Source organism: Glandiceps talaboti, chromosome 10 (genome assembly GCF_964340395.1).
Source record: "Glandiceps talaboti chromosome 10, keGlaTala1.1, whole genome shotgun sequence".
NCBI classification, from domain to species: domain Eukaryota; kingdom Metazoa; phylum Hemichordata; class Enteropneusta; family Spengelidae; genus Glandiceps; species Glandiceps talaboti.
The window spans coordinates 5,344,258-5,369,796 of record NC_135558.1 but is presented as its reverse complement, the minus strand read 5'-3'; the positions used below and the strand labels follow the sequence as shown (position 1 = coordinate 5,369,796).

At 35.6% G+C, this 25,539-nt stretch overlaps 1 protein-coding gene across 1 annotated transcript; it reads left to right on the top strand.

Moving 5' to 3' along the window:
- The first annotated feature begins 563 nt into the window (after positions 1–563).
- On the top strand, positions 564–23,628 carry LOC144441293 (ATP-dependent RNA helicase A protein-like). The gene is given in 32 exon segments (XM_078130851.1): positions 564–621; positions 1,259–1,374; positions 1,990–2,130; positions 2,599–2,698; positions 3,468–3,616; positions 3,920–4,059; positions 7,147–7,193; positions 7,823–7,959; positions 8,223–8,324; positions 8,556–8,708; positions 9,268–9,345; positions 10,174–10,293; positions 10,770–10,841; positions 11,286–11,427; positions 11,891–11,973; positions 12,643–12,799; positions 13,462–13,565; positions 14,643–14,741; positions 15,342–15,456; positions 16,405–16,499; positions 16,927–17,000; positions 17,459–17,611; positions 18,338–18,498; positions 18,990–19,101; positions 19,539–19,700; positions 19,854–19,938; positions 20,436–20,478; positions 21,032–21,255; positions 21,826–21,837; positions 21,839–21,942; positions 22,592–22,816; positions 23,319–23,628. Coding segments are annotated over 31 exon segments (3,810 nt in total). The 5' UTR covers positions 564–621; positions 1,259–1,263.
- The last annotated feature ends 1,911 nt before the right edge of the window (positions 23,629–25,539 follow it).

Here is a 25,539-nt window from a genome sequence, read left to right as displayed (position 1 = left end):
ATCTGGCTCAAATTCCCAACCCATTTACATGTCGTTCGGTTATCCGTCATATACACAGCTTCATTCTTTTTCACTAAATTGTTCTCATCACTGCATAATTAGGCTTTTCTTAGTATTAAACTGTTGTCAACATTATTCATTAAAGCAGCACAGGAACAGATTGACATCGTGATCTCCCTTGAGGGCGCTGAAGTTTGGATGCGGTCCCAATAAATCAATTTTTATTTCATTTATCGTTTATAAAGCTACAGAACACATGATATCTACTCACAGGTGATGCAATATTGTCAGAGTAAGTTATATAACATCATAGGTGAGAGAAACGTCTATGATTGTACCATGGAGGCATCCCTAATACTTCCATGATTGTACCTACAAAACATTTTAAAACAACATTCCATGTGCAGCTTGCACACATGAAAATATTACGTTCAAATGATGTTTTCTGGTATTATTATATAGTGTAACCAATCGCAATGAACCCATCGTCTTGGATAGCGCCACCAAGAGGTTGGTTGTTCTATCACGTACATTTGTGACCCTTGACACAGGAGAAACGTTAATTCACGAGATTCACCGGCTGTGCTTCATCTCGTCTGCTGCTGCAAGCTGGTGGCGGGGGTAAATATCACTGTATTTGTGAAATCACCTTTCAGGTTTTATCTAACTTCATTTTAACAGAAGTCTCATGTTAGAGCAGTTGTAACGGTGTTTATTTGCACCCAAAGACTGAGTTCAATAACCAATACTAAGTGCGATGCCATCAGGCAATCATTTGATTATTTGAGACATGTCGCGTCGGTCGCCATGTTTTATGTTTATTGTCATATGTAGGGTCATGTGTTCGGCACAGACCAAAGTCACTTGTGAAGTCGTGAGCTAATATTCTATTCAGGGATTGTCATAATACAAAATAATGACGTTATAAAGTATTACGTATTTACGAATACGGAATCACATATAATTTGGTCGGTATGACTCCATTCTCAGTCAGAGTCTGATCCGATTGGCCTCAAACTTTTGATCAAACACTGATGCCGAAACTTCTTTTTTTGTGAGTTCAACACCGATTTTCTCTATGTAAAACATCTAAAGTTATCAATACAATACATAAACGGAAGGCCTGAAGATTTTGAGTTGTGTAACTTTTAAAAGAAATGTTACAATGATATGAAAGAGACTTTAGAGAATGTGAACAAGACACCATTTATGTCATCATTGATTTTTGACTATTTGCGTTTTATTTTCTCTATCATAGTCATCATGGCCGAAATTAAAAATTTTCTATACTCATACTGTGGTAAGAAGAAAGTTGTCCCTAATTATGAATTCAGAACAACGGGTTCAAAACACAGACAGCGATTTATGTGTGAGGTAAGTTCAAGGTTTAGTATATCTTGGTAAAATCCCTTCATTCACTGTATCCCTCTTTATTCATGATAATACATTATTAGTTATACAACATTTTCCATGTTCAAAATGATGAGTTGGTCAACAGACAAAATCCCGCAAGTATAATGGGTGTGCCTGTATTGCTTCAGTTTCATTCATATTAAATATATTATATGTAATTCTTAACATTGAAGTAAAGCACTCTCCCCTTCTGTTACACTAATGTATAGCATTCTTATCAAATACAAAAGTATACTCTTTCAATTGCCTTAATCATAAACCTAGAGTATATTGCCTTTCTAACAAAAACAGTGTTTTCTACTAACTAACAACAGACTGATTACAGTGAATGATACAAAGTTGGAACTGTCACAACTATGATGGTATTTAGCTCTCCATGAGATCTAGACAATATTTTATGACATCTAGTACTTGTTTTGCACAGCTAGGATTGTTTACAGGTTGATTCCAATTAGAGATGGCACATATGCTATACTTTGACACTTAATATTGATGATATCATGAATTATAGTGGTAAATGTTTTACTTTAGTGTTATGTGTTGTAATGATTCTCACTCTGTTTTTGTGAAATCTAGGTGAGAGTGCAAGGCTTTGATTATATCGGTGTTGGTAATTCTACCAGTAAGAAGGATGCCCAGGCCAACTGTGCTCGTGATTTTGTCAACTATCTTGTCAGGACAGGTCATATACAAGCAGCTGAGGTTCCCCAGACAGGGGTAAGTAAAGTTGTTTTATACACAGTGTGCATCTCTTATAAATTGCTTTATCATTATCATTATTGTATGATTTATAAATAACATTGTGTAGTACTGAACAACTTGCAGATCAGTAATGTTAATTTGAATGTGTAGTCATTGCTAACTTTTTGTTTATGTAGTGAAGGTTGCTAGGTAGATGGGTCATCACAAAGTTAACTCATTTGATAATTTCCAATCATAATATTAAAGATACACATTTGTAAACCATTGCTCAGCCTTGTTCTTGAAGGTAAAGTAACTTTCCATTTTGTGAAAAGCAAGTTTGTTTATGGAAACATGTGATGATAAGAAACTGAGTGATTCACATTTATGACTGTCCTGTTCAAAGTATTCTAGTGTATACCAAGGGTGCATAGATATATACAAACTGTGTCTGAAGCAAAATAGAGGAAACTAGGCATACATATTATGTTTTGTTTTTCACAGCTTGCACCTGTAATTGGAGGAGGTGAAGTCCAAACTGACAGTGGTAGTGGTCCTAGTAATCTACCCCCAGGTGTAGCACCACCCCCTCATCAGGTTGAAGGTAAGTTGTTAAAGTAGTAAAGATGAAAGTCAATGAGTGTTAGAGATCTGAAAGTAAATCTTGATTTCAATATGGTAATTAGACAATGCTGACCAGTGAGTACTGTAGGACCAGTTTGCCCTCTAAGTCAATTTAATGTGCCACTGACACACACAGTTTCTAGTGACACACCAAAATTTGGTGTTCACCTGTCTCTTTCTATAAGGTGACTGACAAGAAATCACAGTTTTTCTCTTTTTGACTCACACCAACAAAATTTGGCTATCGTTAGAGGGCATACTGTGTAGGGGATTGTGACAGAACCCCATGATTTATGAATGGCAATGAAATGCACTCAGGGTAATTCTACAAGTGATAGCAGTGGTCTCTGTGTGGCTGTTCTTTTATGAGCATAGTGAGTAAAAGTGTCACAGAAAACACAGGCACAAGTGTAGACACCTCAAGTACCCAACTCTAGCTCTGCATTCATGGCGTTCTGTTAACATATCATATACTCTTCCAAAATCGCAATTTCTCAACAAAAAATACAACTATGTATTCACATGATTTTGTGCACACATAAAATTTTCACATGCTCATTTGCATACATGTATTCAGTATTACACTTGAATGCAAATCAAACCCAGCCAATTGTGTGATGGGTGTGAATCCAGAGTGCACTGGTAGTAGACAAATGAGCTAATCACTGTGTCACCGACAACCCCTTCTATCTTGTATTATGTTATTATCTTTTACTCATGATAACATTGTGTTTTCTTTATCATTGTAGGAGTATCCAGTGCACCTGCACCACCACCTTTTTCCAATACACCACTTCCATCATTGTTTGACACAAGTCAGCCAGGATCAGCTGGAGGACAAGCTGACTTCAGACAAAAATATTTTGATGCCATCGGAGATAAAAAGAATTTTGAAGAGGTATTTAGAATACCAGTAATTTTATATTATATACTAACAGGCATCATGAAGAACTACCATTGAAAATTCAACTGGTTATATTTGAAAAGAATGTGATGTATCAAAATGAATAAGAGATTTGGTGACAGCATTCAGTATGACATGTCATTGGAAGTACTAATACCTAGTATGTGCATATAAATGATCATTTCAATTCCCAGAAAATCACTTTCATAAATTAGTGTGCTCTGCAAGTAAGGATGTGTGATACAGGAGGGGGTCGTTGAAATATTTTTTACCTACTTGTCTGTTTTATGATTTCAGAGTGAGAGTGTTGATTTGAACGCTGGTCTCCATGGCAACTGGACATTTGATAATGCTAAATCTCGACTTCATCAGTTTATGCAGACTAATCGACTAAATTCAGACTACAAGTATACAACAGTTGGACCTGATCACAATAGGTAACATGTATGGGTGGAGATGGCCACCTGTGTAGTTGTCGTTAGCATCTCAACATTCTAATTTTGAATAATTAAGAGTGATGAGTAGTAACGGCTTTTCAGTACGCGTAACGAACAAGCCCGAGTCCAATCATGATTTGTGAAATTGTCCAAAATTGTATATACCATGTATATTAGAATATCATCTTGCTCCTAACAATTAAGACACACATTCCCAAGACATTCACACCTTCACACATACCAAATTTATTGTCAAAATCACCAGCTGCTCATTGTTGTTTGGTGTCATTCAAGTTTGACAATAACCCCCACGAAGTTAGGGGGCCTTTTATACCCCTGTCTCACCTTTAAGTATTTGGTTGACTATTACGCAGACAAATCAGTCACAAGCTTTGATGTACCAAATATAACTAAAGTACAGTAAAATAAGTAAGCAGAGTGGATCCAGAGTTGTAGTAGTCCATGACAATGACCTTATCACCAACCTTGTAATCCCATCAAATTTTCAAAATTAGTCAACCAGGGACTATAACTGGAAGGTTCTGACGAGAGTGGTGGTGGGCATTTAGATGGACTGTGTGAGGTGCTCTAATACTCATATATAGTCATCTAAGTAGCTCTGTCAAATACCAGAACTCCGAGACTGGCAGTACTGTTAGTACAAGTCAACAGAACTTCATGATTTGTGAATGCTAGTATAGTATACCTATGGTATTTACAGGAGTGCTTGCAGTGTTTTCTGAGGCTGTACTTTCATGAAGTGAGTGAAAGTGCCGTAGAAGACATTACAAGCCTACCAATTTGTACCTTATTTAAGTGTAATTTTGCATATAATACTATTAACCTGTACTGCCCAAAACAATCACAGTGAAGCTGGTGCATTCTTATAGTGAACTGCAAAACAAATAAAAGAAAGAAATTCTCACTATTGTGTTCAGAAAGTAAGCTTTGGGAAAAGTCAGACAAAATACCTCTCCACTGTAAAGTGTGTGCAAGTGTACCTAATTTATGAACCCTGTCACTTTGAATTTTTCTGTCTTCAACATATCACATCACATTTTCCTTTTTCAGCCAAGACTACAAAAATGCAATGTCAGAATATCTTACTGTATAGCATTGTACCCACTTTCTTTCTCTTTGAAAGATCTTGGGTACAGTTGAGTAATGTGCAAACCTAAGAGGTCCATAATAAGACCCCCTAGCTTTGTGAGAATAACACAGCTGGTTCTCAGTAATCCATGCAAAACATTTTAGAGTTTGATTGTGTTTACTGAAAAGCAACTGATGTTGTGTTTGATAGTGTGGTGTGACAAGTGACAGCATCTCTGCTGTACTTTTCAAACAGAATTATATTTTCTGTAGATTAAGTGAACTTATACACTTTCTATTGAAAATAACCAATGGTATACAAACGCTAATGTTAATGTTGGACCATATTATCTTGTTCTACACACAGTCCCCATATATAAAGGGTTGCACTACAGAAATAAATCAAGGAGTGAGAGTTTTTGATGAAAACATAGATCCCAGACAAATCTAGTTTTTGTCTCAGGTTTATGGTAGAATCAGATATTGTATGATGTCTGTCAGATTTGCAGGCTGCTGACTTAGTTTGAAAATCTGACACAGACCAAACACAACTACTGCCAGCTTGGTGTGTTACCAGTCATGCATGTATGCTGAAATGACATCAGAAATAACTATGGAATTGATTATACTATGCCATACAGACAATTCTCAAAGTTATTTGGGTATCACTGCTATCATAAATAATTTTCAAGTTTCTGAAAAACTGACCCAAACAAAATTTCAAAAAGTTCATTTTAAATTAAAATGGATCCAGAAATTCCAAATGAATGGTTGTTGCCAATGGAAGTCATAGAGAAGACTTCCTAAGGCAACTTAGTATTGTAGACAAAATATACAAAGAAGTAATTTCTGATGTCATTTTCCAAACCAAAGGTAACACACCAAGATTGCAGTGCTGTGAGAGTGACAACCGTTAATACATCATGTATGAAAAGTACAGCAGAGAACTGATGACTATATACACGTAACATTGCAGGTTTGTATGCCAATAACAATGAGAATATATACTGCCTACTAGAGTAATGTTACAGTGGGCCAATCTAATAATAGTTGAGTACATCTAAACTTTTCATATTTTTTTTGTGGGTGGAGGGATTTATACAGTGTAGGCAGTATAGATTCTTGGCTTTTGCAGTGAGAAAACATTTCTGTTTTAGAAATTAGGTGATGTTGGTGATTGTGATGGTTATGTGTTTTGAAGTTTTAGATAGATGTTTTATAACACAGGGATGGTGTTTGAAATAGGGCAAACATGAACATATCAAATTATCAGTTATTGAACATTTTCCATACCTGTTCATATATATTAGTAGTAAAAGATCATTTTAAGAGGCTGTAGTCCAAGTGATTTAGGGTCATTTTTCTATCATACAGAAGACAGCTTTGACTTTTACCAAGGTGATGAGTGTATATGTCTTCAAAGTAGCTATATGGTTTAGGATTGGGTGCTTATTTTGGAGTTTTAATTCATGTACCAATTTTATCATAACTTCCTACTTGAACAATCAGTGTGAAACAACATAGACCAAGTCTGTGTTTGTAACTCAATATATTAGAAAAAGCTAAACTGTACAATATTTGTTGTTGTAAAAAATACAATACAATAACAAACATTTTACACATCCATTAATCTTTTGCCATTTATTGAGTTACAAACAAGGACTTGGGATATGTTGTTTCACATATATTTTTGAAGTAGGAAGCCATGATAAAATTGGTACATAAATTAAAAATCCAAAACAAATACCCAATCCTCATCCATATGGCCATGTTAAATTTTATTCCTATTCCTAATCTGACAGGTTTTTAAATAAGAAAAGTTTAATATTAGTACACGTAGCCAGTGTTAGAATCTTGTCCTTTCAAAATTTTACTTTTTGTTTAGTTTTTATGTAACTCTAATAAAGCAAGGTTCTTATTTGACAAAGTGAAGATTAGCATAGTTATAACTATATATTTTGATGACACTCACTGATATATCTTCCTGACATTTTACAGGAGTTTTGTAGCTGAAATGACTTTATTTGTGAAACAACTGAAGAGAAGTGAGTATAGATTACTGATGTCTTAGATACTGTAAACCTAGATATTTTCACTACTAGAAAATTTTGCGATTTTGCAATCTTCACCTAGTTCTCAAAGATTAATTTGTACTAATTACCAGACTGGTACATTGTGTTCATGTACAAGAATTCATTTTAGTCACTACTTATTTGTACTAATTACCAGTTTATGTTACATATTACATTCGGCAAAATATAGACACTGATAGTGTGCAAGTATAAAAATCTCTCACAGTGAACACAAACCAACATCACTGTCAGATGAAACAGGAAGATTCAAACACATAATTGTTTATTTGTATTCACAGTGAAATAAAATGTAACATTTCAAATGTGTATACGCTCTCAGTGCCATTTTGTTTGTAAAATTCATAACAAAAAATGCTGCGTGAGATGTAAAAAACCTTGTGTTGCCTAATTGAACTCTAATAGTCTTTCTAGTTTGGTTGTACATGTCTGTTAAAAGATTAATTAATCTAATGATACAGTGAATATTTTTGAGGTACTCTCAAATCTTTACTTCCTAGTACATATTTATGTACTTGAAGGTTTCAGTCAGGAAGTGAACTTATCGTTATCATTCTAAACATATCTCTTTCTGCCTTGGATAGATGTGTATGGACGTGAACATGGGTCCAACAAGAAGATAGCCTCACAGACATGTGCATTGTCATTGGTTAGACAGTTGTACCATCTAGGAGTCGTTGAGGGCTATGGTGGCCCAAAGAAAAAGAAAGATATAGAGGAGGTGAGTAGCAGTGTGTTCTCTGATAAAAGACAGCAATTTTTGATATGGGACAAAATGATAGAAACATAGATGTACTTGTTAGTCAGCATAGGTAGTGAGAATAAATCAACCTCCTTGTTCTATTTTGACCCTCTAGTATGAGGTAAAATGCTATTACAGGTACTGAGAATTATGCATAGTGATGTCCAGTCAACCTCAGCAGGTTGTATAATGTAATTTCAGTCACTATTAACTTTCTATGTATTTCTATTGCACAATTATAGATGACTCCCTACAATGTAGGTATAAGTCCTGACTTGGAAGAGAAGTTATCCCAAGTCCTACAAGCCTTCGATATACAACCTGTACCTGAAGGAAATTCTGGGGTGAGTTGATTTTTTACTAGCAGTATGCAAAAAATGTGAGGTTCCAATATTATGGAAAGCCAGGAGAGTACTGAATTGAAAAATACAAAGTAAAGATAGTGAATGTATTTATTCCTATACTGGACTTTTTAGCTGAATATGTGTAAAAGTTTTATCTGCAGAAAAAACTCCTGTTAATATTTTGTACATACATTATGCAAATTAACTCAAGGATACAATTTTGTTTGACAGGAAGAGAATCCCACGTCATTGGTCATTGGGAGACAGGAAAGGTTTCAGGACTCTCATCCTGAATTCAGTCCTGGAGTTGTTCCGTGGTCTCCACCACAACAAAACTGGAACCCATGGACAAGCTGTAATATCGATGAAGGACCACTAGCCTATGTAAGTTAACAAATAAATGTGATGAACACATTTATCTAACAATTACAGACCCCAGGAGTTCATTATGTCCTTGCTGATGTGGGAATCCAGAAGAGGGAATAGTAAAATGTGCTTAGAATTCCATATTTTGTTGTAAAATTTAATTGTGAACCTTGGTAAAAATACATTGAGATTGCAGGTATCGTTTACTTACAAGACCCTTACCAAAGATGCGTTTTCGTTTTCAGATTTGCAAACACAAGATGAAATTTCAGTAAACAGTCAGTTTTAAAAAAATTGCCTTGTACAAATGTTATGCTAAGTCCATTCAACAGATATAGCAGTCTTGCACTTCAGTAGGGAAATCGTGTCCAATCCATACACATGTATACTCACAAGGATTCTCACAATATAATGTGCTTAGAGATGGATTCTCCCCAGACCTTTATAAACTACATGTATGTAACAGGCTCTACCCTATGAAATCTTGAGATGTACTCTTTTGTTATACAGATTTCCCACTGCTCTGTTGTTATTTTATGTGAAGAACCCTGAAACATTGTTATTATTTTTCATTTAGGCTACGTTGGAACAAGTCAGTGAAGACTTAAAAATATCCTGTGAACATACACGACAAACAATGTCAGGAATGGATAAGGTTGGTTTTTGTCAACTATTATTTATACAACTTGTAACACTCAAGTAAAATACGTGCATGATTTGCAACAATCATTTATAGCATCCATATCAGGTGTAAAAATGTACAGATTTGATTGCTTTGATAACCAGCCCAGTATGTGGTGGTCCCAATGACTGGACTGTAAACATAGATACTATAGAACATTGTCCACATCTTGTTGAGATCTATCAAGGTCATGACAGCTGTCAATCACTGTAATCAGTCTCCTGATCTTTAGCAGAAAGCACTTTACCAATTGACTATGTTATATTAGAAAGGTCACATTACTAGGCTGGTAATTAAAGAAATGGAAAGGGTATACTTTTACACTTGAGAGGAATGAGATAAATGAGTGTCACAAATATAACAAGTGATTCACTTCAGTGTTAAGGGTTGTACTTCCCACTGTTCTTATCACTATCATTACATTTTTTTCTTCGATATAGCTGATAGAATTAATCAGAAATCCCTTCTCTTTTTGATTCCTTGGTATTAAGAAAAAAGGCATCTTTCAATTCTATATATAATATATTATTATTTATAAACACCACTTTCCAAAATGACATAAAATTCAGAGGCACTGTATAGTTATAAGGCTCTCAAGAAGATATAAGTTTTCACATTCTTGCTGAAGGCATTAGACATAGTTTTTTTGCCCTAATTTCTGTGATAGTTTATTACATAGACATGGGTGAATGAGTCAATATTGATGTTAATTATCATATTACAATTCATCAACTTTAAAAACTCTCAGTGCTGTCAATGATAATGTAATATATCTGTTTTCCCTTTTCTCTTTGTAATCAGATGTTGGAAGACAGAGCTGCACTGCCAGTAAAAGACTCTGAACAAAAAATACTTGATACTATACACAGAAATTCAGTTATTATAATCCGTGGTGCCACTGGATGTGGTAAAACAACACAGGTGAGTCAATAGTTTTGTTTACACAGTCCTTGTTGTTCTGCATCCAGGGCTTGAATTTAATTTTTATAGGTGATTGTCAGATTTAGATAGGTGAACTGTTTTAGCTACAATTTGCTATTGATTTCCATTTGCCCTGGACTACTGTTACTTTGGTAGTGTAGATAAAATGTTAGTATCCTATGTGCCCTGAACTACTGCTAACTTCAAGCCCTGTACATCAGACTACTTAACTTAATACCAAAAACAGTGCAAAGTTATCATCTCAAATATCTAATTTCATGAGAATAATTTGTCATGATATTGGTATGCTTTCCTGTTTTGTACAAAAAATTTGCATAGGAAATTAACATATCTGTGAAAACAAAGAAAAGAAGTACTCACAATTATGATTTGTTTCTCCAACTTTCAACAATACATAGGTTGATAATATGATTTGTCATCATAGTGTAACTATTAATATTTTATTTGTCATATAGGTGCCACAGTTCATTCTAGATGACATGATACACCAAGGAGTCGGTGCAAACTGTAATGTAGTGGTTACTCAGGCAAGTATTACAATCTAATGACTGTGGTTTTAAGTGCTTACTTTTAGTTGTTATTCCCCCAATATTTTTCTTCCTTTAGCCAAGGAAAATATGAGTGACCTAAGGGGGCTTTGTTACTACGAGTCAGTAGATGAGTACCCCTAGGTCACAAGTATTTTCCAACTGAATAAAGAAATATATTGGAGAATAACACAATTATACGTGTGCCAGTTATATGAAAGAAAAATCGTGGCAAGTAATGTGAATTTGAATGTTTTTGACTCTTATTTTGAACACAGGAGAACCAGTGATATAGACATGTGTGGTCATGATGTCGAACAACCTGGGTATAAATTCCATATTTTTTGTTCAACTTGGCTTGTGTATTGTATAAGAACCTGTTAAAAAAAAGTCAGCTGTTGTCCATGTTATAAATTAATATACATGTTGTCTATGATTTATCAGCCAAGGAGAATCAGTGCTGTGTCAGTTGCTGAAAGAGTTGCCTATGAACGTGGTGAACAGCTTGGAATTAGTGTTGGATACTCTGTTAGATTTGAATCAGTCCTACCCAGAGCTTTAGGCGCAATGTTATTTTGTACTGTAGGTAAGTTGATAAAAGCTTTCAGTGTCTTCAAACATTGTCCAGTACTCTTACTCTTTTTTTGAGCCTTGTCCGTAATCAACTCGGCCTACAAGGTTTCTGTTTGTCTGTTTGATAGCAGGACATCTAAATAGAGAGATTTTGTATAACATTCTAAGCAGAAGGCATTTGCTTGTACACATTCCTACCTATGCTGAAAGCTTTCTCAGGGGAAACCTGTTTTTGAATTCAATGTAAAGAATACCACAAACTCTTAATCTAACAAGAAACATAATACATCCAGATTATGGAGAATTAATGTGTGTAATTCATTCCTATGCATTCCTGTATGGCCGAGTGTATTTTGGGTTGATGGGGTTATTTCAATGATTTTAGCTATAAGTAATTAATAGGAATTAAGTATTTTGAATTTGTAGGATTTATTAAGATTGCCAGTCAAATATTTTTGTAATCTTTCATGTTACAGGTACACTGTTACGTAAACTGGAGGCTGGACTCAGAGGAATTTCTCATGTTGTAGTGGATGAAATTCATGAACGAGATATTAATGTAAGTACTTACCATAACAGTCTTGACTTGATGTTGGTTGATATGGTCACTGCAAGGAAATGGGACAAAGTGTGTGTCAAGCAGAGAAGATTTTAAGGAGCACAGCAATCATTCTGAGAGCCCAACCCCATTATTGGAAACTGAAACAAAGTGAGATGAAAAATGAAAAAAAATTGTTTGGCAAGATGCTGTGGTGTTTAGCGCATTGTAAAAACTTTAGTGGTGCTAGAGGCTTGTTTGTTTGTGTGTGTGTGTGTGTGTGTGTGTATGTGTGTGTGTGTGTGTATGTGTGTGTACGTGTGTGTATGTGTGTGTGTGTATGTGTATGTGTGTATATGTGTGTGTGTATGTGTGTGTGTGTGTGTGTCTGTCTTCTGTGTGTGTGTTTGTGTGTGTGTGTGTGTGTGTCTGCCTGTATCTGTCTGAATGTCTATGTGTCTGTGCCTGTGTGTTAGAGATAGACTCTAAGAGAGAGAGAGAGAGGGGTACAGTTGGGTGAGTGTGTAAATTCCTAACAGCCACAATAATCCATTGCAAGTGTGAACTGAGGTGTTTTATTGTCCACTTTTTCATTATTTTGATTATCAGCTGTGCTTTAATGTCATTACCATAATTTCATTTCATATTTCAATATGAAAACTAACGCTGTCACTTTGTTGGTGTTTTCAGACTGATTTCCTCTTGGTAGTACTACGTGATATGCAGCGTGCATTTCCTGACATGAGAATAATTTTGATGTCAGCCACAATAGACACTACTATGTTTTCAGAGTATTTTGGTAACTGTCCTATTGTAGAAGTATATGGTAGAACCCATCCTGTACAAGGTAAGTTAGTGAATTTAAACACTACACTTTGGATTCTGAACTTGTATATAAACAGTATGTAATGAGTAGGAGAGTAAACTGTATATGGATAATGTATGTGTTACTACTATTGACAAGTTTATTAGGCTATGTGATATAGTTTTTGTATCATCATATAACTCATTGATAAACAAATAAACAAAGTCATGTAATTTAAGACACGATTTATCTGCTTTGATTTTAGAGAAGTGGCAATGATGCTGATTTGAATTCACAATTGTGTGTGTGTGTGTGCGTGTGTGCATATGTGTGTGTATGTATGTATGTATGTATGTATGTATGTATGTATGTATGTATGTATGTATGTATGTATGTATGTATGTGTGTATGTATGTAATACTATGTATGTATGTATGTATGTATGTATGTATGTATGTATGTATGTATGTATGTATGTATGTATGTATGTATGTATATGTCTGTGTGTATGTGTATGTGTCTGTGTCTGTGAATGTGTGTGTGCACATTTGCTTGCTAACATTGCCATTGAAGGAGATGACAAAACAAATTCTTTCATCCAGTGAACTTTAGATGGTGTCAATTTTTCTTTTGTTTGTTAAAATTTCTAGTCTACCAGAAAGAATGATAACAATAACCATTTTGCCCATTTTCTACTCTTTCAGAGTATTTCTTAGAAGACTGTGTACAAATGTTAGGATTTGTACCTCCTAGTGATAGTAGAAAGAGAAAAGACAGAGATGACGATGATGCTGATGATGGAGACGATGTAAGTACAACTTTTATGTCACCTGTCATCAATCTCACATTCTGATTGGTTGAGTGACCTGCAGATGTGCCACAACATTATCTTTCACCGAATCCATATTTTGTCTGTTGTATGACATGAATACTATAATTCTCCCTTGTAAACAAATTTCAGAAACAACTATATATATTTATCATATACCTATGCCCAGATCAATCATTCACATTTCTGAAATCAGACATTAAACGTCATGATCGTCATGATATTGATGTTAAACATCACCAGAAAATGCCTTTCTGATTAGACAAGACACATCGATTTCAAACATAAACAGACATAAACAAACAAAATGATGGCTGATCTACTCTGTCTATGTTATAGCCTATGGCCACAAAATTGACACATCTTTCAAAACAGTGAAATTTTTGACAAAATATCATACCCAAGTGATACTATTTATGATTGTATATTAAATTACAAATAACATTGCACTGTACAGGTACGTTTATTTCCCAACAGTATCTGCGACGCGACTGTAATCTACGTACCCACTAAGTCCTTATGTGTACATTACACTAGTCTGTACCACACTAACGTACTATAGAAGTTACAATCATCACACTCTACCATCTACTTTCATTAACATATTAAATCAGTTTGTGAAACTTTTAGAGAACCTGCAGTCTTGGTTGTACACTACTACCAAAGTTGTATTTCAAAATAAATTCTGAAAATTTACTCTGAAATCTGGTGAAAGTTGACAATCATTCAAACATTTCACCAAACCAGGTTGACACAGTCAGCAGACTATGTGATTGTCACCTGACAATAGAATGGCACAATACACAAAGTGCATAGCAGGCTGTGCTCTTTTTATTTTTCCTGTATTCCTGTATTCTCTTGGAAGTCCTGGGCATAGTCCTGGGTTATTACTTAATATCACCACTTCACCATATCATCATTTGCACTGTTTTCCACAACATGACACTCATCTAGTGACTCATGGCATAATGTGGAAACAGCGATACAACAAAGGAAGAGGTGATATCGGGTAATAACCTCATAGTATCTAACATATTTGTTGATGTTTTCTTTCAGGAAAACTTGAACAAAGCAGTGAGTGGCGACTATAGTCAGACAACAAGGAATGCTATGGCTAATATGAATGAAAAGGAGATGTCATTTGAATTGATAGAGGTAAGTTCAAATTTATAGACATACATAAAAACATGCCCACCTTTTGTGAAATGCATGTTTCGGCCAAGAAATCAAGCGATTCTGATTCTACGACCCGTTTAGTAGATCAAATTTCATTTCAGTAGTTTAACAACATGTTCAGAATTTTAAATTCTACTTTGTATGATTTGGAAGTATGTTGTTAGCTCCTCCATTCTTAGGCTAGCGGCTAGACCCTCAGGGTAAACCTGTCAATCCAAGTTCACCACTGAGGGTGCTAGCCTGCCCAGACAGAGGTACACATCACCTTTCAGCTTTATTCGGCAAACCCCAAAACCCCAAAGCACACATCCAAGGTCTTACTACAAGACTGTTTTATTCGTAACAGATAATTGGAAGATGTAATTACTGTACTTGCTGTATAGGTATTTGTGGGGTCAGACTTGACTAGCATTATGCTATTTTTCTGACTCCCATTACCCAAATAATCAACCTTTGTACACTTTATAATACGAACTGTAAAAGAGTTTTCTTTCTATATTGGTAATAAACTCACTATATATCTCTATATATTTAGTTTCTGTGAACTTTTACTTTACTACTATTGTGTTTGTATTTTAGGCATTGTTAAAGTACATGAAGTCTCTGAATGTCCCAGGTGCTGTACTGGTATTTCTACCTGGTTGGAATCTCATCTTTGCGTTAATGAGACATCTGCAAGATCATCCAGAGTTTGGTAGGTGTAATTATGGCTTTATAGCTGCTGCAACGATGTGTTGAATACTTGTACAACTCCTGACATCGAAGCATTGACAAACAGAAAAAGTAAACAAATGAATTGGATTAATAACACTTGGCACAGCATGTTGGAAGTACAGAGACTTGTATTACATTCCATCATTTGACAAGAACAGTTTTATAGCCTCTTTATGTGTACATGGAATTCCAGGGAAATTTGTTTGTGAACATAAACTTTTATATAAAGAGGCTATACACTGTACTTAAAAAATGATAAATGTCTCTGTACTTCCAACATGCTGTGCCAAGTATTATAAATTCAATTCAGTTGTTTGCTTTCCTGTTTGTAACAGCTTCTGTTCGTCAATGCTTCGATGTCGGTAGTTGTAAAGTTTTCAACTGTTCACATCTTGAATGCATTTACTTGTATATACAACTACTTAGATATTAGGCTATTGACATATAATCAACCAAACCTGGTACAAATGTCAGACGTGACCATGGCCAGTATGACTGAACAACGGCCATATTTGTCATGAAAGGTCTTGATTATTGTACTATAAATACTACAACTGCTAGGCTACAAAAATCCTCCTCCCTTAATTTGGTGCAAAAGTGGGGCAATAAAGAAAAAACCAGTTCTGTCTGAAACGGGTGCTTAGAATGCCTAGTCCCTAGAATTTTTTTGCCAGTTGTGTTGGACGGAATCAGCATATGCATTTGCTCACAGCAAAGTTGTGATATATCAACCTGTATTTGCTGATAGTTGTATAGGGTTTTAGTCTAGAACAATGTAAATTACTTTAACCATTGACTTATGAACCATCTGGAAATCTCTAGCCAGCTATCCGAGTGCAGAATTAACTATTTGATACATGTAAATGATAAAGAATTTACTAGATGTAAAGAGAGGTTTAATCGTAGGTTTCATTTGTGTTTACTGCAGGAAGTAGAAGTTATTGTATCTTGCCATTACATTCACAAATCCCGAGAGAAGATCAGCATAGAGTGTTTGCGCCTGTACCTGAAGGAGTTACTAAGGTGAGCAACCGGACTAGGCAACAACATATAATGGGAAGGGTGAGGGAGTAGGGAGGTGTCAGTGGAAGAGGCTGTAATGGAGAGTGGGGGCAGCAATATATAATTATAGGGGCAGGGGCTGTCAATGCATATGTGTGTGTGTGTGTGTGTGTGTGTGTGTGTGTGTGTGTGTGTGTGTGTGTGTGTGTGTGTGTGTGTGCATGCCTGTGTGTTACATGCGTAAAGCAATATTGTTTTCCTATCATTAAAAGAAATTTCAAAACTAAACTGAGAAAAAGTTGTAAAACTTAGTTGAGTCAAAAATATTGAGATTTAGAAAAGCTATCTTCCTCAGCAATCAAGAGATATGCAGCAGTCAGGAGTTCTAAAGTGTAATGTAGATAATGAAATCAATCACAGATTACAATGATATGTATCTCTCCATCAGATTATCCTGTCTACCAACATAGCAGAGACCAGTATCACCATTAATGATGTCGTCTTTGTGATCGACTCTTGCAAGTAAGTCAGGATATAGAAAGTTCTTCTGTATTACAAATACATGAGTACAAAAATGGTTTGACTTTTTGACTAGCTTCGTACCTCAGTAAGCGTCATCAAGAAGTTTCAGTTCTTTTTTATCTCCACATATTACAGTCTATTCAGGTGAAATTCTTCTACAAAAATGATCACTTTTCATTCAAGCAATTCAAAATTGCCATTATATATCCCACTATGCCAGGAATTATGAATGCACAGGTCTTCTTACTCCTCAATATTGTCTTCATGCAGTACAGCGAAAAAAAAACACTTGTGGCCTAAAGGGTCTTGTTCTTCCTGTCTTTGACTCAAAGTGACAAGGCCCCTTAGGTGTCGGGTGTATTCCTTGGCTGAATGAAAAAAAAAGTATTTGGGAATATATTATCTCACCCACAATGTAAACAATTACTCAGTGTGTAATTTTCTTGAACTGTTTCCAGAGCCAAGATGAAGATGTTTACATCCCACAACAATATGACTAACTATGCTACAGTTTGGGCATCAAAAACTAACTTAGAACAGAGAAAGGGAAGAGCAGGCAGAGTACGTCCTGGTTTCTGTTTTCACCTCTGTAGTCGGGCCAGATTTAACAAGTAAGTTGGTCATTCATTCTCACCTGTTTAAAAAAAACACCACTAAACCTTTAATAGAAATCGTTCAGTTCCAGTTCACTGAATTGTCTGTCTATCAGTCACTTGCTACTGTTTTTACTGGGTTATGTAGAAATGTGTGTAAATAGTATGAGTATATGGTTCAGACCATCTAATGTCCATCAACAAAAATACAACTCTGGTAATCAAGGTGTTGGTTTACTAAGTAAGACACAAAGTAAAACTAATGTTGGATGTTGTTTTTTACACAAGTGGGTGATAGTGGTTCCTGTGTTGTGTGAATCTAATTGCCTTGTGATCACGATAGTGTAAACATTGGAAATCCCAAAACAGTACAGTGCAAGTTTACAAAACTATCTTTAAAACGCTACCTGTGACGTCCTATGGAGTGAGATGTTTGTATGCATTTGGACTTTCAAAAAACTAGCTATCAGAGACATCCCCCTACTGAGACTATAATGAAACCAATGTAATCAATCAAAGGTTCCTTTACCAGAGTAATAGGGAGTGCTTATAGGGTTTAAATGTAAGAACCATGCAAGTATTTACTGAACAAGTACAATTTGGGGGAAAAAAAAAAAGCATCTAGGATTCATAGTGGAATCGCTGTGTTCACTCTACGCAATCAACTACCCCTGCAAAGTTAGGGGGCCTTTTATACCCTTGTCTCACCTTTAATGTACAACTTTCTTTCTGTCGTATGATAAGACTGGACACCCACTCTACACCAGAGATTCTACGTACACCACTACATGAATTATCACTAGCCATCAAATTACTACGTCTTGGTGGAATTGGTCCATTCCTGTCTAAAGCTATAGAACCACCTCCTATTGATGCAGTCATTGAAGCTGAAGTACTCCTCAGAGGTAGGACAGTAGTAGAATTAATGTCTGTTAATTATCAGTACTTGAAATAGAATATTACTGCCTAGGCACATCATAAAAATAACAAACATTCGATTTCCATGTTGACATCATAACTTCAGTTCTGTTCCATGCACTTCATATGCAGTAGTACATGGTGCGTGTGGGAATAAGGCGACCTTCTTGTTCTATTTTGACCCTCTAGCATGAGGTCAAATGCTATTGTAGGTACTGAGAATAAGTCAACCTCCTTGTTATATTTTTACCCTCTAGCATGCTATTGTAGGTACCAAAAATTGGTACACTGACACTGTTTTTTGCACCAGATACTTACCCATCATATTTATATAGTTTTCATTTGATTGAAAAAGAAAGTTGTATATTATTATTAGTGTTTTGTTTCCATTATGGTGATTACAATTATATGAATTTGACAGTTAATTTTACTACTGAGGTTTAAAGGTCAAAGGATAAGTTGTTCTTTGTTATTTCAGAAATGAATGCCCTTGACTCCAAAGATGAGCTGACACCACTAGGCCGTATCTTAGCTAAGTTACCAATAGAGCCAAGACTTGGCAAGACTATTGTACTTGCATGTGGATTCTAGTAAGTTGAACATTTCATCCAAAATCTTGTTTTTCAAAGTGTATCGGAAACATTATGACGCTGTATCAGTGACTCAAGTCTGTGGGATTCATCTATTTTGTCTCTGATTACCAAATTTAGTATATTGTATAAAGTAGTCATGTTTAATACTGTGAAACAACATAGACTTGGTCAAGTTGATGGAATTCATGTAATGCTGTTTCTGATATTGTATAAAGTGAGTGTTTTCATATGTATTTTGTGAGATTGCTCTGTGTGTGGAGTTTTGCAAAAGCGCCTTGAGGAATATGGACTTCAAGAAAAACAGAATTGTCTAACAAGCTTTTTTTCACACCTTTCAGTGAGTTTGTTATCAAGAGATAATGGTGCACAATAGTTGAAATATTTTAGGAGATTTTATCAGTAACTGATAAACTGTCCCTTGTTTCCATCCACAGTTTAGGTGATGCAGTATGTACCATTGCCTCTAGTACATGTTTCCCAGAACCATTTATCACTGACACCAGACGTTTAAACTGGGTACATAGACAGTATGCTGGCACTAGACACAGTGATCATGTAGCTATGCTGAATGCTTACCAAGCATGGGAAGAAGCCAGGTATGATCCTATACTGTAAATTTAGACATTTTCCCTGATATTTTGTGAATTGTTTGGTTTGTTGCTAATCTTTGTCAAGTAGTTGAGAAACCAGAGCACAGTATTTCTACACACGTATTAATCATAATCTTTTTTGACATATTCTATTGTTAGATCATATGGTGAAGAAAGTGAAAGTCGTTTCTGTGATTCTAAATCGTTATCTATGCCAACACTCAGAATGACAGCTGAAGCTACAGTAAGTATTTCTACAATGACATTAATTCTTTCCATAATACAATATTTCTCGCTGAACAAAGAAACAAGAGTAGTACACCTTCTTAAACTTTGCTATGAAGGAAACCATAATCCAATCTGCAAAAAATGGTGTCAAAACAGCCACTAGACCCATAAATCTTTCTCCCTTCGTGGCAACTCCAGGTATTAGAAGTCTTGCACTCTACAAATATGCCAGGGATATCATTGATAAGTCTGAAATGCTTTAGGGATGTAATAGTTAAAAACAAAAACATTGGGCCCTTGCCCGAATGAGGGCGCTAATGCAGCTCACAACATTAACCTTATATTGCAGTGCAGTCAAGCATATTGACCCAAACAGTAAGTTTATACTGTTACTGTAGGCCTTTTTTTCTATACCAATATGGAATGTTTGTTGATCATAAAGATGTGATTAATCTGTGCATCACCTTATCTCTGAATCTCAGGTTTTAATTTTGAATTGAATTCTTTTCACAGAATCAGTTGAAGGATATTCTTATCAGTTGTGATTTTCCAGAAGGTAAGAACTATTGCTCTAACTGTCTAAACGTGTCACCAAATTGTAAATTCTTTGGAGGTTGATGGGGTTTGATGATTCCCTAGGCGATATCATACATGTTTCTACAAGTAAACCAACATGAATAAAGTCAAAAATACAAACAAAAATGTGATAAAAAAATGCATCCAGTTACAACTACTAAGGTGTACACACCAGTCAGAATGATTGCTAACCATATATATTTTTTTGGTGATATTTGTGTCATTCACCACAGATCTTCAAATTCACAGGACATCGAGCACCTATTAATGGTTCCCAAATTGCAATTTGTTCATAATGTTTGACTACTCTCTATGTGACCATACCATCTTCACCCTGTAAAACAACATAACTAAAGTGAAAAATAAGAATGAAGTTATGAAAAAAAAGGACTTCGAGTTACAAACTGCTAGGGTATACGCACCAATCAGAAGGATTGCTTGTAAAAAAATTGTATATTTGGTGATATATTTATGTGGGTCAAATGGAATGATTCCTCATGATTATATGTTGTAATATTTTTTTGTGATTTCAGAATGTGTAGCACCACAGATCTTCAATTTTACTGGCCCTGACTCTAATTTAGATGTTGTCATCACGTTACTCACCATGGGTCTTTACCCCAATGTATGTATACACAAGGACAAACGTAAAGTGTTGACAACAGAAGGCAAAGCTGCTCTCATACATAAACACTCTGTCAACTGCAGCAACAGAGAACAGTATTTTCCATCTCCTTTCTTTGTGTTTGGAGAGAAGGTAAGCTCAGTTTGTAATTAGAATTAATTTTAAGGTCTAGGTGACTGCTATTTGAATGATTCAATACTCTACATTTGATAAGCTTTAGTTGTCCAAGACTCTGTCAGAAATTTGTTGTTACGGTTACCACTATAGTGCCTTATTCTCTGGTGTGACCATGTGTAATGGTTTGGTAGTACAGCGCCCTCAATGTTCATCAGTGTTTTTGTATTGTCATGAGATCGACAATGTACTTGTTCTGTCGCGGGAGCAGAGTCGCACCACATACTCATCTAAAATTCATGGATCTGTCCATTTATTGTAAATGAAAAAATAATTACATCACATGGCTATATAAAAGCACAAACCGTGATGACTTTGGGTGGCGCCAAACTACTACCAAACCATTTAAAAGCATAAAATCCTGTGTTCCTCATGATGGTCAAGTTGAACAACACCCTTCTTTCAATCAGACCTGTTTAAATTAGTTAAATGTAGTCAGTGCTGAAGGAATAGTTTCTGTTTACTCTATCTTACACCTAGACTTTGTACTGAAGCTCATCAACATCATGTCAATATTGTCTGTTTCAGTTACGTACCCGTGGCGGTGTCAGCTAAGCAGATGACCATGATATCACCAGTCCAGCTGTTATTGTTTGGTGCCAGAGCTGTAGAATCTAATAATGGTATCATCAAGTTGGATGACTGGTATGCTTCTAGCTCTGTTTCTGTCTAACTGACTTTCTCTTTGCCTCTGTCTCTCTCTCTCTCTCTCTCTCTCTCTCTCTCTCTCTCTCTCTCTCTCTCTCTCTTCTCTCTCTCTCTCTCTCTCTCTCTCTCTCTCTCTCTCTCTCTCTCTCTCTCTCTCTCTCTCTCTCTCTCTCTCTCTCTCTCTCTCTCTCTCTCTCTCTCTCTCTCTCTCTCCTCTCTCTCTCTCTCCTCTCTCTCTCTCTCCTCTCTCTCTCTCTCTCTCTCTCTCTCTCTCTCTCTCTCTCTCTCTCTCTCTCTCTCTCTCTCTCTCTCTCTTCTCTCCTCCTCCTCTCTTCTCTCTCTCTCTCTCTCACTGCGTACTTACTGTTTGAAGTAATGCATAAAGTATGAAATGGATTCTATGTAGTTGTCATATATTGATAACAATCAAGTAACTTATTTATATTTACATAGTAGTTTGTTCTTATGTAATGTAGAATTATCACAATCACTTTAATACACGAGTTATCAGTATTGCATTTTTCATTGATTTGACAATATATATACACATAGGAAGTCTTCAGATTTTGAATGGTCTAAAACATTGTGTATCGGTAAGAATAATGAAAATATCAAATTAAATTTTGTACTTTTTCTGATGTTGTAGGATAAACTTGAAATTGTTGCACATATCAGCAGCTAAAATAGTAGCCTTACGTCCAGCTGTGGAGAGAGTGGTTATTAAGATGTCTAGTGATCCATCAATGATAGATGCACCGGCTGAGGAAGATGACCTGTTGATAAAAATCATCAGAGCTCTATCCAGGCCAAATGCTGGTAAATTTGGTGTTGATAATGAACCGCAAGGAGCCAAAGGCGGAGCTTCTCCAGGGTAAGTACAACATACCAAACAGTACATGCAGATTTTTTTTTGATTTTTTTTTTGGGGGGTGGGGGGGGTGGTGGTAAAAATAGCAATTTGGATGGAATGAAAAGGAACAGAAATATGTGGGTAAAAATCAGGTGAACATGTTTATCATTCCACTCACAGTAAGTGTATGATAACACTTATGTGACACAAATATTAGTTTTTATGGACTTGAGTCATGTGACATGCAAGCTCATATGTTGGTGTGCTTTGAAGAGCATTTGTCGAAAAAGGAGACCTGGTCATGAGAGCCTTAACTGTAATTTTTATTATTTTTTGAGTATTGTCTATTGAAAACTACCATTGTCAGCAAATTAAACATTATTTGGGATGCTTATTGGGGTTTGGTTAGTATTACCTTGGAGATCAGAGCACACTGATCACCTGAGTTACATGCTGGGTTAGCCTAAGACAAACATACAGAATGATCACAGAACTCATTTGTTAAAATTATTTTCATCAACAGATTTGGTCCTCCACCAGCACAACGTCCAAGGTTTTCATCTCCACCTAGTTATGGAGGAGGTGGTTACCAAGGCAACAGACCAAGATATGGGGGTTCATCTGGTGGTTATCGAGGCGGAGGTGGTTACAGAGGAAGTGGGGGCTATAGGGGAGGTGGTGGGGGTTACAGAGGGGGATCTAGTTATGGTGGGGGAGGTGGATATAGAGGTGGATATGGTAGGGGTGGGGGTGGCTATTAAAATAGAGGGAGAGGTTATAGAGGTGGTAGTTGTCAGGGAGGCGGTGGAGGTTACGGGGGGGGGGGGGGATGACCAAGGAGTAGGAATGTGTGCTATCTATCAAAGGAATTCCAAACTTTCATGAAATCACCAGAAATAACTGTATCCATGGTATCAAATGAATTCAGAACTATTGTATGAAACATTAGCAGTCAAATATCAAATTAATAATCTCTCTTTTCACAGACTTCTATGATAATATGAAACGTATCAGTATGCTAATATGCAAAGTTGACCCCAAGTACTGTATTATTTTTTAAAGGCTTGAATTTGTTTGAATGGGCTCCTTTAACTTCTCAATTGTACCATAAGCTTCATGTACACCACTTGCCCCCTCCTCCCCTCCCACCTGTATATTTGACATTGAAATCAAGTAGTATAGACAGATGCTTATAAGTATCTTCTGCATTTTGTAACAAAAAATAACTTTTAAAAATTAAAAGTGATTGTTAGTTTTAGTCATGGGTACTCTTGGAATAGAATAATCTGTGCCTGATTTTGTGTCATGAAATACTTGTCAATCTTCTGTTTCATATGTAATGTTTATGTTGTGCCCATTTAAGGATATATGAAGTTTTTGAATTGAACTGTCACTATTTCACCAGTAATGTGAAGGGAAAAGACAACACATTAGTAAAAAGTTGACTTGATTATTTATTCAATATGGATTGTGATATTACAGACAATTATGATAGCTATTTCTTCATGTTCTTCACACACATGGTAATATGAGAAGTAATGACATTTTTGTAAGAATTTCTAGTTCAAAAGATAATGTATGGTTTTTGAGTGAACAGTTTCATTACATGTCATAACAATTATGGTACAAGTGTCAGTATTTTCTGAAGTGCCATATATGGTATTGAAATCTGCAGTGTTGTGTGTCTTTCCTGAATAGTCAAACTATGTCCATATATGGGAATGAAGTATTGTAAAATATTTCCATATATGGTCACAAACAGCAGTATTGTGAAATATCTTTCCATTTATGGTAATTAGTCGAACTGTTTCCATATATGGTAATAAAGTCAATGTTGTATTGTATTTTACCTTTTTTATAGTAATTAAAACCATTTCCTTATACACTATTAATGCATTAGTATTGAAAAACTATATTTTCCCATTCATGCTATATGCATTTTTTTTGTAAAATCTCCACTTTCATATATATGGTTTTGTGAGACATTGACTTGTCCTGTATTTGACAGCAGATAGCATGTTAGTGTCTACAGAATCACAGGACAAATGTAATATTAAACAGATAACACAGTTACTGAATGAGAAATACTGATAATTATTGCACTCATTTTGGCAAGCTGGAGCTTCTGCTGAAGGGTATGTTTCAGATGGTGTCAAAAAAAGGTCCGTAGTATACAACATTAAATGTACCATGATACAATGTAATAGTGGTTTTAAATCATGTTAACTGTAAATGTAAGAAGGTAGACTATTTTAGCCTTGAAATGAATGGAATATTGACAATACATATCACAATCAATGTATTAGGAAGATGAAATGAAATGATAAATAAAAACCAATCTTCACCTTTGTGTATTGATCTCTTGTTTCTTTGATGACATAAAAATGCCACAGTAGACATGTTAGTCGATGATACCCATAAGGAAAAGAAAGCTACTCAATTTGTCAACGTGCAATTCGAGATAAATTTACCATTGTGTATCATTTTGTGTGCCTCTGTGTCTGTCACTGTGTGTGTGTGTGTGTGTGTGTGTGTACATGAGTGGGATTGTTATAGAATTGATTCGTATTTCATAGTAGATGACACATTCGATTGTAACCAAGGTGTCGATATTTCAAACTGATCAAAGGATGCTCAGATCGAAACCATCCTTACATAATTTCGGAATTACAATTTTTGTCCCTCCCTCTGCACAATCTCGATGCAGTTGTGTAAATAATGTACTCGTGAATGGTTTACACGTG